This window comes from Eriocheir sinensis, chromosome 58, assembly GCF_024679095.1.
Source record: "Eriocheir sinensis breed Jianghai 21 chromosome 58, ASM2467909v1, whole genome shotgun sequence".
NCBI lineage: Eukaryota > Metazoa > Arthropoda > Malacostraca > Decapoda > Varunidae > Eriocheir > Eriocheir sinensis.
In genome coordinates, this window is record NC_066566.1 from 1253239 (window position 1) to 1269673 (window position 16435).

At 44.6% G+C, this 16435-nt stretch overlaps 1 protein-coding gene across 1 annotated transcript in view; it reads right to left on the reverse strand.

Annotated features, from left to right (window-relative positions):
- Window positions 1-16435, reverse strand: part of LOC126985022 (high affinity cGMP-specific 3',5'-cyclic phosphodiesterase 9A-like) — a 208987-nt gene that overhangs the window by 57083 nt on the left and 135469 nt on the right. The window contains exon 3 of the mRNA XM_050839262.1: window positions 6128-6243. Within this exon, the coding sequence (XP_050695219.1) occupies window positions 6128-6221 (94 nt within the window). The 5' untranslated portion in view covers window positions 6222-6243. The remainder of the gene's footprint in view (window positions 1-6127; window positions 6244-16435) is intronic.

The window sequence follows — 16435 nt, forward strand, 5'->3', positions numbered from 1 at the left end:
CAGTCAGGGAACTGAAAACCCACTGAATGGTATCGATTGTGAACCGAGAGTCTGTGAACCGAACCATCTGTGAGCCAATACGTCTGAGAACCGAACCATCTGTGAACCAATGTCTGTGAACCGAACCATCTGTGAACCAATGTCTGTGAACCGAACCATCTGTGAACCAATGTCTTCCAAAGCTACGATAGATTTCACCGAAGGACGACGGTATTACTCACCATCATCAGCAGCAGCAATAGCAACAAACAAATGAGAACCACGTTAATGGAAATCGTGGTTTGACTGAAGATCCACGGAAAATTTGTCAATGTAATAGCCATTTAAAACAGACGCGGAAAATGAACCCAGGAAGCTAGTTGGACCCCAGACGCGGTTCTCCCAAGCGAGGGGAAACGGAGCTGAGCGCGGCGAACCGGAGCTGCAATAGACGACATGGGCATAAAGGTTGAAGAGCCCATATTAGTGGCGCGGGTCACACACACTTCACACGGGAGCACATGATAGGTCTGCCCGGGGACCCTTGAAGCGGCTATATTGGATTCCGACCTCATCCCTTCACATCTCGCTCTCTCTCGCTCTCGCTCTCGCTCTCTCGCTTGACCTCTCACACAAACACTTTTTTTACGAGAACTTGCTTTATTTTACCTATTTTCTCACCTGCCTGTATTCATTTTTGACCTCCCCCCCCCCTCTCTCTCTCTCTCTCTCTCTCTCTCTCTCTCTCTCTCTCTCTCTCTCTCTCTCTCTCTCTCTCTCTCTCTCTGTGTGTTATGTTTGCCCATTAAAACGTTTGTCTCTCTATGGGTCTGTTTGTCTGTCTGTGTGTTTCTTTTTATATATATTACTTCTTCTGTTCCATTCTGTAACCGTTTATTCTGTTTATGTCTGTTTGTGTCTATCTGTCTGTCTGTCTTTCTATGTATCTATGTTATTTCTGTTTTTATCAGTCTATCAATCTATCTATCTATCTCTGAATATTTATACTGTTGGTCTCTATCTAAGTCTGTATGTTTGTCTTTCTATGTATCCTGTTATATCTATGTTTATTTATCTTTCTATCCATCTATCCATCCAAACATCTATCTTTTTATCTCACATTCATCTTCTCTCACTCACTCACTCACTCATCCACGCAACAGTGAGTCGGGAAACGCAGGAAAACATTACTAGGAAGCTTCTCGTTCTCGTTGCCGGTGAGCGAGGCAATAAAGCGTTAACAAGCGGAGGTCCTCGCGTCGCCGGGGCTCAGTGACACTATCGCCTCGCCTCGGGCTCTCTATGGGGGCGCGGGAGAGCGTTATGTTGGACCGTTGTTGCTCTCGCCGCCGTCTGCCGCTAACAAGACTGCGCTGCATTGTGTGGGGGACGGAAGGTGCAAGGGACCGCAAATTTTACGGGTGGATGGTGATGCTTTTCTTTTCTTTCCTTTTCTTTTCTTCCCTTCCTTGTGTTGTCTCTCCCGCCGCCTTCTTACCGAACTTGTTTTTCCCGTCGGCGCTGTTTGCTTCTTGTCGCTAGGCCTCGAGGCAATGGGAGTTAGGGAAAAGTCCTTTGGTTCGCGGCAATGGTTGGAAAGAAAGTTGGAAAGTTTCGTTTAGTCGGCGCAACATCTGTGGTCATATGCCGGAGAGAGACAGAAGAGGAAGGATTTATAGGAGAAGGGAACAGATCCCAGGAGACGGGACACAACCCTCGATTAATACCTGGTACCCATTCACTGCTGGGTACTGCTAGGGTACTGCTAGGGAATCGGAAAAGGCGGCAATGGTTGGTCACCCGGCGATAGATAGAAGGAAAGATAGATAGATAGACGATGTATCTTTCATGTCTGTCCCATGTGAAAGCCTAACTACAAGATATACATATAACAGATAAAACTACTTAGCACTAATGAACGTCACCCTCGTAAATAAAGATAGATAGATAGACAGATATAAATAAAGACAGAGTACAACAGTCTATTTATAGTGTTGGTTCCCGCGGATCCTTTCCTCCCCTCCGCTCTGCCACACAGCCCCATATGTTAGCTACAGGTGACATACGAGAGGAGGAAATAGGCGTCGGGACTGTGTGGTAGAGCGGGGAGGAGGAAATGACCAGCAAAAACAACACAAAAACAATCTCGCCAATCTGGTTCGACTATAGTGCAGGGAAGAGCTCGCGTGGTCTTACTTATAAATCTATTCAAACACTCGGTGGCGGACAGTTTAGTTTCCCCGTTCTTGCAGTGAATGACAGATGGTTCCTGACGTGGTATATACTTTTAACCCTTTGACTATGGATTTCCTACAAGAACACCTCACAAAGTTACAGGAAGGGAATGAAAAGTGTCTGCTACAACTCAATGAAGAAAAATGTAAAGTCCTGCACCTTGGGAGGGGATATCCAGCACACCAATACCACATGGGAAACACACCACAATCCACCACAGAGCTATAGAAAGACCTGGGACTATAGCTTACCAGGCTACCAGTGAAAGCCAAATCAGTGTCAATCGCAGCAGACGGGTTAAAGCTTTTTTTTTTTTTTTTTTTTTTTTTACTCCAGTTGCAACAAGGAGAGCACTGGAAAGTTACATAGGCCTTATAGTGATGCTTTACAAAGACATGCACGCACAAATAGACTCACTGGCTATTAATATTCCACTGAAGGTTGAAGGGCTTTCCAATACTCTCTCTCTCTCTCTCTCTCGGTTTTTTTTTCCATAATTTCTTCCTTCTTTTCTTTTTTTCTTTATAACTTCTCTTTCTCTTTCTATCTTCCTTTCTTCTGATTCTCTCTCTCTCTCTCTCTCTCTCTCTCTCTCTCTCTCTCTCTCTCTCTCTCTCTCTCTCTCTCTCTCTCTCTCTCTCTCTCTCTCTCTCTCTCTCTCTCTCTCTTTCCAGTAACTACACCATTCGTATAATTAAATAACCTCACTGAAATAGTAATGTACTTCCCTTAAAATGGTAATAATTCCCCCTTCGACAACCTACCTCTCCCCCCCTCCCCCCCCGTCTCACACTCACCTCCTACGCCCACATGATGTACATAAAACCTCATAAAAAATCCCTCTCGTCACATTAAGGCAGCCCTGACCCCATTTTCCTTTAATTTTAGAGTAGTCCCCCTTGAACCTCACCCCCGGCAACCCTAACCCCATTTTCTTTTAGTACTTCTTCCAATAAACAATCGCTCTTCTCTCTATTAACATCCCCTGACTTAAAACAAAATCCCAACCCTTATTTACTTATCTCAAGAATAAGTAAATGTTTGTTTTAATTCTACGACAACCCCCCCTTAATTGCTTTTTAGAGAACCTACACGTAATATGATTCGCAAACATATGATACCTTCCCAGAGCAACATATAATCGGATTTCACGGTATTTTCTCAGTAATGAATTATGTCTAGCAAGCTTGTTATCTATTCAACTTTCTACATCGCCTTTGGACTATCTCCTTCTCCGACTCCATTACCGTGAACAGAAAAGAAAGAACAACAGGCTCATTCATCTAGTTACTGTTTTGATCGGCTTTGTGGTCTCTCTCTCTCTCTCTCTCTCTCTCTCTCTCTCTCTCTCTCTCTCTCTCTCTCTCTCTCTCTCTCTCTCTCTCTCTCTCTCTCTCTCTCTCTTACAGCTAAAAAGGAAAGAAAAACACAACTCAAATTGTCAACATTTTTCGAGCACGATAAATCATTACTTCGGTCACAGGGAAGGAAGGAAAAGGAAAGGAGAACATGACTCTTGAGACACGAAAACAGTGGCGGTCATCTTAACCTTGAAGGGACACACTAGAAGGGGAGGAGGAGGAGGAGGAGGAAAGAGGGGGGTAAAGGGAGGAGGATGTGGAGGGCTTTGAGATGTCGATAGTGCAGTAGAAATGAGTGTGGTGGACGTGATTGAGTGGAGGGGAGCTGTTGGGGGAATGGGGGGTAGGGGGTGATGGTGGAGGTGATGGTGGGGTGATGGGGGGGAGGGGAGAGAGAGAGAGAGAGAGAGAGAGAGAGAGAGAGAGAGAGAGAGAGAGAGAGAGAGAGAGAGAGAGAGAGAGAGAGAGAGAGAGAGAGAGAGAGAGAGAGAGAGAGAGAGAGAGAGAGAGAGAGAGAGAGAGAGAGCAGGAGAGGGGGAAAAGTGTGGAATCGATTTGAAACTTGTAACCATTTGTTTGTTGCTTGTTTTTTCGAGTCGCGAACGTGTGCGGGACAGGAATTGGGTGCCGGCGTGACTGTTTTTGTGATGGGAGAGCTTGTTCGTGTGTGTGTGTGTGTGTGTGTGTGTGTGTGTGTGTGTGTGTGTGTGTGTGTGTGTGTACCTGATCAATATATGTATAATCGTGATAAGGTGGGCAGCTATACGGCGGTGGAAGGGACGAAGATATACTCATTAAAACCATCCTAAAGAAATCCAGAAATCTCTCTTCAAACTCCCCCTCTCCCTCTCCCTCTCCCTCTCTCTCTCTCTCTCTCTCTCTCTCTCTCTCAGCACACTTCACCTATGTTCCTTCCTCCTCCTCTTCCCCACCTTCACCACCACCTCTTAACATCCTCCACTTCCCTTCTGCTCACCTGCCTTCACCTGTGCTTCGCTCCTCTCTCCTCCCTCCCTCCTTCCCTCTCTTTACCTGTCCGCGTCTCTGGTAATATTCCGCCAGGTATGAACTTAAAGGTGAGTGAGTTAGCAATGGCAACACACGGGAAGACGAGACAATAACAGCCGCTCTCTCTTCTGCTCCTGTTGCTGTTATTCCTGTTGCTGGTTGTGTCTGTGCTACTGCTGTTCCTGTCGCTGTTTTCCCCTCAACCACTATACTTTTAAGCAGGTGGAAGAGGAGACAACGAATAAACAGTAATGGTTTTTCTTCTATTGCTGTTGCTTTTGTTGTTGTTTTTGCTGTTCCTGTTGTTTTTGTTGGTGTATTAAGTGTAAGGTGGAAGTGATTAATAGGTAGCATGTGGACTTGGTGGGTGGAATGTGTGGTGAGATTTGGTGCTCCCATATACATCATTCCCCTTATCTTCTTTTTCCTCTTTTCTTTTTTTCTTTTTCTTCTTTTTTCTTTTTTATTTATTTCGTTCTTCTTTTTCTTCTTCCCCTTCTTTTCCTTTTTTTTCTCTTCTACTTGTTTTCTTCCTCTTCTTCTTTCTTTCCTTTTCCCTTTTCTTTTTCCTTTTTTTACCTTATTTTTTCTCTTCTTTTTTTTCTCCATCTTCTTCTTCCTCTTTTTTTTTCTCCATCTTCTTCTTCCTCTTTTTTTTTCTCCATCTTCTTCTTCCTCTTCTTTTTTTTTTACCTTCTTACCTTCTTCTTCCTCTACTTTCTTCTTTCTTCTCCTTCTTCTTTCTCCTCCCCCTTCCTCCATCTCTTCCTCCTCCTCCTCCTCCATTATCAATTCTGCCTCCATATCAGAACATTACTTCCGTACTACTGATAACGCCGTCGCTGTTTTCTCTACTGTTATAATTAATCTAGACGCAACAAGAAACAATAAACAAACAAATAAACATGCAAACATTCACCAACAACACTATACAACAACAACAACAACAGCAACAGCAGTACTAGTGACAACGAAGATAACCAAAACAACACAGAGGAAAAAAAAAAAGATCAAACGAAGGACACACACACACACACACACACACACACACACACACACACACACTTCATGAAAAAATAATATACATGCATTAATGAACATAGACGTAATGCATACTAAGTCATCCTGGTTAAAATGATGAATATAAAGATAATTAAAATGAGGTGAGGGAACAAAGGGAAACCACAACAAGGAGAAAGTGGAAGGGAAAACAAGGGATGGAAGTGAAGGAGGAAGAGGAGGAGGAGGAGGAGGAAAACGAGAAAAAGGAAGAGAAGGAGAAGAAGCTGAAGAAGGAGGAGGAAGAAGAGGAGAAAGAGGAAGAGAAGGAGAGGGAGAAAAAGCTGAAGAAGGAGGAGGAATAGGAGGAGGAGAAGCAGAAGAAGAATATGCAGAGGGAGGAAGAGGAAGAGAAGGAGGAAGAGCAGGAAAAGGAGAACAAACTGAAGAAAGAGGACGAAGAAGAGAGAGATGGAGAGAATAAAGAAGAAGAGAAGGATAAGAAGGAATGCAAGAAGGATACAGAAGGGCAAGGAAGCACTCACCTCTGACATCCTCGGGGCGGGCATCTGGGTGGAGGCTGGCGGAGTCCTGTCTGTCTCCCACTGTGAAGTAGACGGTCCTGGCGCACCTCTCCATGCGGGCATCCTCACCCCCACACCTGCGGGGCAACACATCTCTTTGCACACTCTGGGGCAACGCTCACTTCATATCAGACACTCCGGGAACACTTCCACTCCGGCACACACATCCAGACAACACCTTCTGTACCATTCAGCTCCCACAGTCCCTCGCCCTTAATATAGCAATGGACTAGATTAGAGACAATGGAGAGCTTGTGACATTTCAGTATAAACGAACAAGGGATAAAAATGTAGCGCTAGACTTGTTTTTTTCACCTTCGCTGCTGTGTATGACGTGAGTGTAGTGGGCGACGGACGGAGTGGGAGAAATGACACTGACACATTCTCAGACATTTTCGGCTAACTCAACACATGTATCCAAGGGCCACAAAGGAGCTAAGTCGGGTTCTCATGAGTCTTTTTTTACATTCATGGCGCTCTAAAACTACCCATGGAAATACTACAACCTCTACGAAAACCTTATCAGATCAAATGTAGGTGAGTGAGCCCTGAAATGATTGAGAATATGGGTCTATGTAAGAGGTCAAGACATGTAAGCAGTCCAGTATATGGCAGGAGGGCCTGAGGTTGGTATCCTTAAACGCTTCCGCTTCTCACATCAACTATTTCCAAAGGTCAGAAAGGAGATCAACCGAGTTCTAATGAGTGTTCTTGTAGGTTCATGGCACAGAAGAAGGGTCAGACTACTAGCAGGCTAAAACAACTACCCTTGGAAATGCCACAAATCTCCTTCGAAAGCCTTGTCAAATATCTGTGCTTCGGCCCCGAAATGTTTAAGAATACGGCCCTGAGGCACCTCCGCCGCGACAGCTTCTCGTTCGTCTCCTGGTTTGGGCAACGCCACGAGCCGTCCCCCGCCACGCTCCATCCCCGCCCCGGCCCCGCCAAGCTCATAATAGAATACGCTGACACAGCGACGCGCCGGCCCTCGACGGGCGGCTTTGTGCTGGAATGAACATTTTTCGTCGACGGTCCACATCTTTGTAGCCTTTTGGATATTGAACTATTGACCGCAGGGAAGATACAGCGCGCGGTGATGATAGTGATGATTATAATATTACTTTATTTAATAATAATAATAATAAAAATAATAATAATAATAATAATAATAATAATAATAATAATAACAATAATAATAATAATAATAATAATAATAATAATAATAATAATAATAATAAAATAATGGCACCAAAGATGATGATAATAGTAATAAGAAAAAAATACTAATAATAACTTGTGGGCGATCTTTCTTTCTGGCATCTTTGTTAGTGGCGCCGCTGTTGCTGTGGCTGTTGTGTTCCGTTGACATTCCCGTGAGCGATCCTCATCATGAAAATAAAAGATGTAAATGGTTGGTTACAACATAATACACAGACACTTTGCAAACTTTGTTCTGTGGAAGTTGATATTTTTTGGGTATTTGACTTTCAAATCATTTTGAGTTCGTAAAATGGAAGCAAAGAGATGCACGAGGCGGAGCGGCGAGGCTGTCGGGGCCAGCAGCCAGGTACGGCGAGGCACGGCCGACCTCGTTACGCGTGTCCCAGACTCACAAACACATTTGGCGAATGTATGTGTGTGCACATATTATATATATATATATATATATATATATATATATATATATATATATATATATATATATATATATATATATATATATATATATATATATAATTAAAAAATAGTGCCGGTGTGTTTTATGGTCGAGCTTCGGGTTTCTGACCTGCGAGGCGTCGGGGCTATAATCTTTAAGCCCACACTCGCGTTGCCACGGGCCGGGCTCCCTCAGAGGGACGAAGTGTCTTCCCCCCTCGTGCCACACTCGTGAATGGCTCGTTGGAGCAGTCAGGTGGTTTGCCTCGCCCTTCCCTGTGGGAAGGAACCTTGGTGGCAAATATTTTGGAATGTTGTACATCCAGTATTTGGGGATGAAACTACGTCAACAAAAAAATTAACTTAGCTAAGAAAGACAATTGTCACTGACGTGTTTGAATGGATAATTTAACATCAAGAAGCTTACGGCGTATCTTTAAGCTTATGGTTCCCGACCCTCGCACTGGACCGACATTTTGCCACCTGCCGCCGCGAGTGGAGGCCCGGCAGCCCCGCCGCGCCGCGCCGCGCCGTTCCGCATGGTGCTGGAGGCTCGCTGTGCTTCTCTTCACCAGCCACTCGTCCATCACCACTTGCTCTGACGGTCATTAAAGTGCCAGGGTTCGTGTGTTAAACTCTTCCCACTACATTACTACCATCTATTAGATTTTTTTAGTAATCAGTTTCAATACGAGCTATAACATGTTATTTTTAAACACGGCGTTATGTGGACAACTTTCCACAAAGATATTCCAGCTCGCAAGAACTTCACGGTTACGGGCGGAGTAGCGGGTGGACGGTGAAGGTATTTGAAATGCTGTATTACTTTCACTTAACGCGGCTGCAGGAACTTAGTGGGACTTTCCTCACACAACTTATCTCAAAGGTTACTTGCCAAATGGAAATCACAGAAAAAAATATTCAAATCTTTATATAACATCCAGCTTTTATTTAACCTGCACCACTCAATGGATTGTACATAATGTATATAACGTGTAAATCACATGGGAGAATACAGAAGAAAGAAAAGCCGTAAAGAATGGGTGAGATCACGTCAGGTAGAACTCATCAGCACACCTTTTAGGACAACCTTTCTACATGGAGTCCTCGGGGAGCTACGAAGCGCCGCGTACAACCATAATCACAGCGGCGCGTCACGGTGTGGAGCTCGGCTTGATGACATTGTGGAGAAATGAACTTTACTTAACCCTGCCCACACATCTTCCGGCGAGTGAGAAATGGTACGATAATCTAATCTAATCCAGCAATACATACGGCAACACATACTTAACCGGCGGGGAAGGCGATTTAGCTAAGGTGCTCCAATACTAAGAGTGAAACTAACACTGATTAAGTGGAGGTATTTGTGGAGGTGAGGGCGGCAATGGGAAATCAATGGTCTTCATCCTCGTCTCTGCTGGACTAATCAAAATTGATGTATAGGAAGATACCTCTGTCTGTCTGTCTGCCTCTATGTATGGGTGTCTTTGCTGTGTCTGTCTGTTAGCGTCTGTCTCTCTCTCTCTCTCTCTCTCTCTCTCTCTCTCTCTCTCTCTCTCTGCCACCACTCCAGTCTTCGGGTCATGTTCCTTCTCATACCAACGCCTCTCCGCCACCAGCAGTTTGTCGTCGCTTCCTGCCGCACACACACACACACACACACACACACACACACACACACACACACACACACAACGCTCCGATCTTTCCCTCCTTATACTTCCTTCTCGGCTCCGGTTGAACGAAATGAGCCGCGGGAGAGTCTCTTAATGGAGCTGTGTGACCTTCATTACCTGAGGCGTACCTGAGGCCCCGCTCCCTCCATCCCCTTCCCATCTTTCTCCCCCCCCCTCCTCCCCCCAGCCACCCCCAGTCCCCCTTCATGCCCGCTTCCCGTAGTAACATCACGTAATTGCCTGCAGCCGCCCCCCCCCCCCCTCTCTCTTGTTGCACGATAAATGAGATAGCCTTCTAATTAATGTTGTTGTTGTTTATTGTATACTGGGGACTTTTGTTTGTTTGTTTGTTTGAGTTTGTGCGTGTGTTTGTGTGTGCGGGGGTGTGCGTGTTTATATTTGTCATGTAATACTCTCTACGCATTTAGTTCGGTGATATTTTAAAACTTTTCAGCACTGTACTAATGGCTTTGTTTGTTTGTTTGTTTATATGTGTGTATGAGTGCAAGTGCGTTTTACAATTTGTCATCTGATACTCTCTCTACGCATTTAGTTCGATCATATTTTAAAACTCTTCAGCACTGTGTCTCAAGGACCTCGTCTGTTTATTTGTGTGTCTGTGTGCGTGTGTATGTGGGGTGCGTATCTGTGTTTGTCATCCGTTTGTCATCCGTGTTTATCATCCGTGTTTCTCATCCGTGTTTCTCATCAGTTTTTCATCCGTGTTTGTCATCCGTGTTTCTCATCCATGTTTGTCATCCGTGTTTGTCATCCGTGTTTGTCATCCGTTTGTCATCCGTGTTTGCCATCCGTGTTTTTCATCCATTTGTCATCCGTGTTTGTCATCCATTTGTCATCCGTGTTTGTCATCCGTCATCCGTGTTTGTTATTCGTGTTTGTCATCCGTCATCCGTGTTTGTTATTCGTGTTTGTCATCCGTCATCCGTGTTTGTTATTCGTGTTTGTCATCCGTCATCCGTGTTTGTCATACGTGTTTCTCATCCCTGAAATAGGAAGGGATACTGAAACCTGGCACCCTACAGCCTTAGAGTTATTTCAATTTGTCGAACGATACGCTACGTAAATGCACGCTTGTTCATTTGTCTATGTCCATCTACCTCTCAGCCTATCCATCGATCTATATATCTGTCTATCCATCTACCTATTCATCTATTCATTACGCAAAACATGTAAAAGGTATATAGACAAACAAATGAGAGACAGAAAGAGAGAGAAAGACAGAGAGTAAAAGAAACAGACACAGAGAGAGGGATCGAGTTAGAGAAAGAGTAGGGGAGAGTGAAAGCGAGAGAGCGAGAGAATCAACCAGCCAGCCAGGCAGACACACCGAGCGACAGAGAGAGACAGAATAGGGGTCGGCTGAAGGACAAAGCGTCAACAGAGCATCGGCGTGTTTACAGCGGGACAGCAGCGCCTCAGCGGGAGCCATGCCGTGCTGCGCCTTGGTGAATGCTCCCTCCTGGTGTCGCTGCCCCGGAAAAGCTGGCAACGCGGTGAATGGAAGGTGGGAGCGGTGAAAAGGAGGATCAGGTAAATACAGTTGTGTCAGCCATGTTAAAAGGGTGAGGAAAAGAAAGGAAAGAGCGGTTGATAATAAAGGTGTGTGTGAGAGAGAGAGAGAGAGAGAGAGAGAGAGAGAGAGAGAGAGAGAGAGAGAGAGAGAGAGAGAGAGAGAGAGAGAGAGAGAGAGAGAGAGAGAGAGAGAGAGAGAGAGAGAGAGAGAATGGCTTGTTGTTAACCTGCTTCAAAACATCATTTGCATTTTGATATTGTTTTATAATTGTCTAAGGGAAGGTTGGCTAATGTCTATCTATCTGTCTGTGTCTATCTATCTACCCACTGTCTATTGAGGTTGGGTAATGAGCACAATCTTTCTGTCTATCTATCTATCTATCTATATCTATATCTACTTATCTATCTGTCTATCTATCTAGCCACTTATATCGAGGTTGAGAGAGAGAGAGAGAGAGAGAGAGAGAGAGAGAGAGAGAGAGAGAGAGAGAGAGAGAGAGAGAGAGAGAGAGAGAGAGAGAGAGAGAGAGAGAGAGAAAGCAGCAGGGAAGATGGCCCGAAGCTAAGAACGCTCCTCTCCTTCGCCTTCCCTTTTTAAACCGTAACTCAGCTTTAGGAGACTCTTCAAAACCAATCGAACCCTCATCAATAAATCAGGTGAGTAGAAAGGTACCTTGGCGGGGGACGTTCTTTATCCCTCAACACCCAGGCCATCTTTTTTTTTCCCGATTCCGACGCTTCTCCTCCGCTCACCTCCCCTCCCCTCCCCTTCCCTCACCTCCCACTCCCTTCCCTCCTCCAGCCCTCCAGTTGAAGTTTAGGTCCTCCTGCGCTTTCTGCCTAATGTAGATAGATAGAAAGATATAGATGAATAGATAGATATAGATATGTAGGTAGGTAGGTAGGTAGGTAGGTATGATGGAAGAGAGAGGAAAAAGTAAAGAAAAAGAGAAAGGAAGGAAAGAAGGAAGGAAGGAAGGAAGGATGGTAGATATTGTATTAGACAGATATAGATAGGCAAGTAGGTAAATAGATAGATATAGATAGATAGATAAATAAGTAGACGCAGACACATATTAAAAGACTTAAACAAACGGATCGATATAAATAGAGAGAGAAAGAAGTATAGAGAAAAAAAGACATTTGTTACCTTTTTTTATGCCCTTGAACTGACTCCTCTGCTGTAAGAAAAAAAGACATAACACAAACTTATTCCCGTTACTGTAAGCGTATAGTCGAGCCCTCGTCGGATGCCTAGCAAGAGCATAACATTGGTGCCTTTCCCAGTGTGCCGCGTATCATTACAGGCACGAGGCGTCACCATTCAGAGCGAGGCAATATGTTGAGGCTACTAAGTGTATCGGATGAGGCCCGGCCTTTGCCTTTCCTCTATCATCTGCCAGTGCCTGTTTGTGATTGTTTGTTAGGGCGAGAGGGAAGACCTTTTCACGGGGGTCACTTCAAGCCAACCTGTTCCTTTCTTCTTCAGCAAAACTAAAACGTTCATTCTCGTTACATCAAAAGAAGAAACCGTCGGGCTGGAAGAGCAAAGGATTCGTGCGGCAAAGGCTCAGGTACCCGAACAGAGAGTTCCAGTTCGAGCCACCCTGTTAGCCCGACCTTCAATTAAACCAGACTCTATAGATCCGCGGCTGCGAAAGAGGAAAACGTTGGAATTGGAGAGAATAGACTTTGAGCAATAACAACAACTTAGGGAATATTCAAGTGACTTCGAGGCATAATGTTAGCTCTTCCTACGACAAAGATAGATCGTATACATTCTCTGTTGCTAAAGAAAAATAACACTGGACTGAAGAGAAGAATGATCCTGTAATAACAGCTAAACTAATCACCAAATAAATTCACGCCTTCATGTTAGCCCTTCCTATGATAAAGGTAAATCTTATACATTCTCTATTACTAAAAAAAGAACGCTGGACTGGAGAGGAAATATAATCATAAATAATAGCTCACGCACTCGCTAATGACCACTTCACGCCCTTCCTGCAGTGTTTAGAGCTCCTGGTGTGACGCGGGGAATCTCTACTGAACGAGTGAGCGCTTAAGACACCCTGTAGTTAAGCCCATCGCCACGTCCTCTGAAGTGATGGGTTGTCACTCCGCGATGTCATGATTAAGCTTACAGACTGACGGGTTTTGTCCTCTCCTCTCGATAATGTGTGTGTGTGTGTGTGTGTGTGTGTGTGTGTGTGTGTGTGTGTGTGTGTGTGTGTGTGTGTGTGTGTGTGTGTGTGTGAAAGAAAGAAAGAAAGAAAGGAAGAAAGAAATGAAGAAAGAAAGAAAGGAAGGGACAGAGAATGAAAGGAAGAAAGAAAAAAGAAAGAAAGAAAAAGTAAGGAAGGAAGAAAGGAAGGAAGGGACAGAGAATGAAAGAAAGAAAGAACGAAAGGAAGAAAATACAAAGAAAAAAAACAGAATGAAAGAGAAAAAACAAAAAAAGAAAAATAGAAAGAAAAGAAAAACAAAAGGATAAAAAGACATATAACGACAGACAGCGACAGAGAGAAAGAGAGCAACAGACAAAGACGTACAAAAACTTTAAAGGTGAGTCTCTATTTCTTCCTTCTTACACGCCTTCACAACCTCTCAGATGCAGTCAGTCTTCAGGTAGAGAGAGAAAGCGAAGGAGTGCGAGAGAGAGAGAGAGAGAGAGCATCATCCCACTCACTTTCCAAGGTCTTCCGAGTATGGGGAGAGGCAGGACGAAGAGGAAGCATCAGGGGGGGAGAGTTGGGAAGTGGGGGAGAAGGGGGGGGGGGGGAGAAGTAAAGCACCCGCAGCAGGAGGAGGAGGAGGTAAAGTTGTGGGTCTTTGGGGATTATGTGGGATGAGTGGGCGAGAGGCTGGCTGGGGGATGAGAGGGAAGGAAGGACGAGAGGGCGCCATCCTCGCTAACAAAGGCTATTGAAGAAGGACTCTATCCACCCATCCATTAGGCAGATTGACGTTGCTTAGTTGTGTGAATAAAGTTGAGGGCGACGAGGAAAGGAGAGTAGGGAGAAGAAAAGGAGGAAAACGAAGAGAACGGAAAGAAGGGAGAAGAAACGGAGAGAACAGAGAAAATATATAAATAACGAAGACGACGAAAAGAAAGGAAAATAGGGAGAAGAAAAGGAAGAAAATGGAGAGAATGGAAAGAACGGAGAAGGAAAGGGAACGGGAAGAACGAAAATGAAGGATTGGGACACGGAGGAATGAAGGAACGAGGGGGCACTAAGAAAAGGAGAAAATGAAACGGAGAGAAAGAGGAAAGGAGAAAAGAGAAGCGAGGAGATGAAAGGCAGAGAAGAGGAAAGAGGAGGACAGAGCCACCACCAGGGAGCAACGGGGTGTAGGATTTCCTTCGCCTCCCGAACAAATTAAGGTCGAAGGTCAAGGTAATTGGGGAAGGTCAGGTGTTGGGTGACAGAAAAAGAAGAGGAAAAATAAAACACGGATTCTATTCACTGTGAAATAAAAATAAGGTCTACAGTGAAAGCTCAGAAGAGAAAGTGATCTACAGTGGAAGCTCAGAAGTGTGCAAAGAGGAATGTAGAGAAATATAAAGAAAACAAACAGCGATGGAAACAAAAAAAAGAAAACAATAATGATAAAAAAAAAAAACATCCACAGAAGAAAACAAACAAGCTCAGAAGTGTGTATATGGGAAGAGTGAGACAAAATGTAAAGAAAAAATGCGAGCTATAATGTGAATAAAGAAGAAGCGAGGATTAAGGATATTCTAATGACGATGAAAAACAACTAAAAAAATAACAATAATAATACTGTAATTGGGCGGGTCATTTGCGTAGACTTTTACATAGACGGTCAACAACAGTAAACGGATTAGCGACAAAACCTCGTAAAAGTCAAGGAAAACGAAGAAAACAAATAAAAAATAAGTAAATTCAGAGGCGCACGAATAAGAATGGAAGAAAAAATTGCAAGCTATGAAATGGACAGAGGAGGAAGCGAGCAACATGGCGCAGAAAGAGCTGAAAAATATCCTAATGACGGAAAAAATGTATAATAATGGACTTGGGCGGGTCGTGTCCGTAGACTTGTATATAGACGGTCAACAAAATTAAAGGGAATAGGAACACAAACCTCGTAAAAGTTAAGGAAAACGGAGAACCAAGAAGCCGTATTGAGTTACCGCCGGAGCAGAACAGATTACATCGACATCAGAGAGCCGAGGACCTTGGGAGAAGCCTTTGTCGCGCAGCAAACTGATGATAACTTGAAACGAGGCGGATGAAGACGATTTCCACGAATTAATATATGTATCAACCAAGGATTACTGTATATCGTTGTAAAATGAATCTTATATTAATCCCTCGACCTATTTATCCAACTACCTACCTATTCATCTATCCATCTATCCATCTACCTATCTATTCACGTTTTTTTTTCCGCTTCCTCCGTTTTCTTCTTTTTTTCCTTCTCCACCTACCTATCTATGCGTTTATCTATCTAACTATCTACTTATATATCCATTTCCTTGTGTGTGTGTGTGTGTGTGTGTGTGTGTGTGTGTGTGTGTGTGTGTCGGCGTAACACACCCACACATCGTCAGGAGCCCTCGGCAATGCGTTACCTTGAGGCAGGCACGGAGGGCGGCGCTGCGGCGGAGATGTACTGGTGACGTGGAACAGGACGGAGGGAGGAGACTCACAGCGTACCGTACACATAAAACAAGTGAACCGCGTCTGTCAGGAGAGGCGTCTGGTTCACTTGGACACAAACATGCAGGATAGATACCGAGTAAAGCAACGGAGTACAGAAACAGACAACAGTGATCACAAGGTTCAACACTCACTGGCGGAAGCGTCATGTTAAAATGCGTCCATCGAAAACACAGACAAGAATGACAACACCACAGATCAGAGCGCTCGTCCTCGCCGGCGCGCTCCACCGGCTTGACCACCCGTTGCAGGGCTCCACTGCTACCTTGCACAGGCCACTTTGCTGTTGATTTTTTGTTTTGTTGGCTTCAGAGCTTTAAATTTAGCAAGAAATTATATAAAAGGATGTGTGTGTGTGTGTGTGTGTGTGTGTGTGTGTGTGTGTGTGTGTGTGTGTGTGTGTGTGTGTGTGTGTGTGTGTGTGTGTGTAATCCTTAGGCCACTCGTGAGCTGCGGTAATATCACTCGTGTGTAATAAAGAAGGGCGCCGTCACCGTTGCTGGCTCAATAAAGGCGTGTTGTCGGGCGTCCGTTCATTTCCCTCGTACGTGTTCTCGGGAGGAACAATTTCGCCGCCACTTCTCTGAGGGACGGAAGGGCGTCGTGAATGGACTGACTTGTTGCGTTATCTTGCAGCTGGAGACCTACAGCCCCTTCGGCGGACTACAGCAGCCATGATCCACTGCCTCACAAAGCCTTCCGTCGCAGCTCAAGGAATA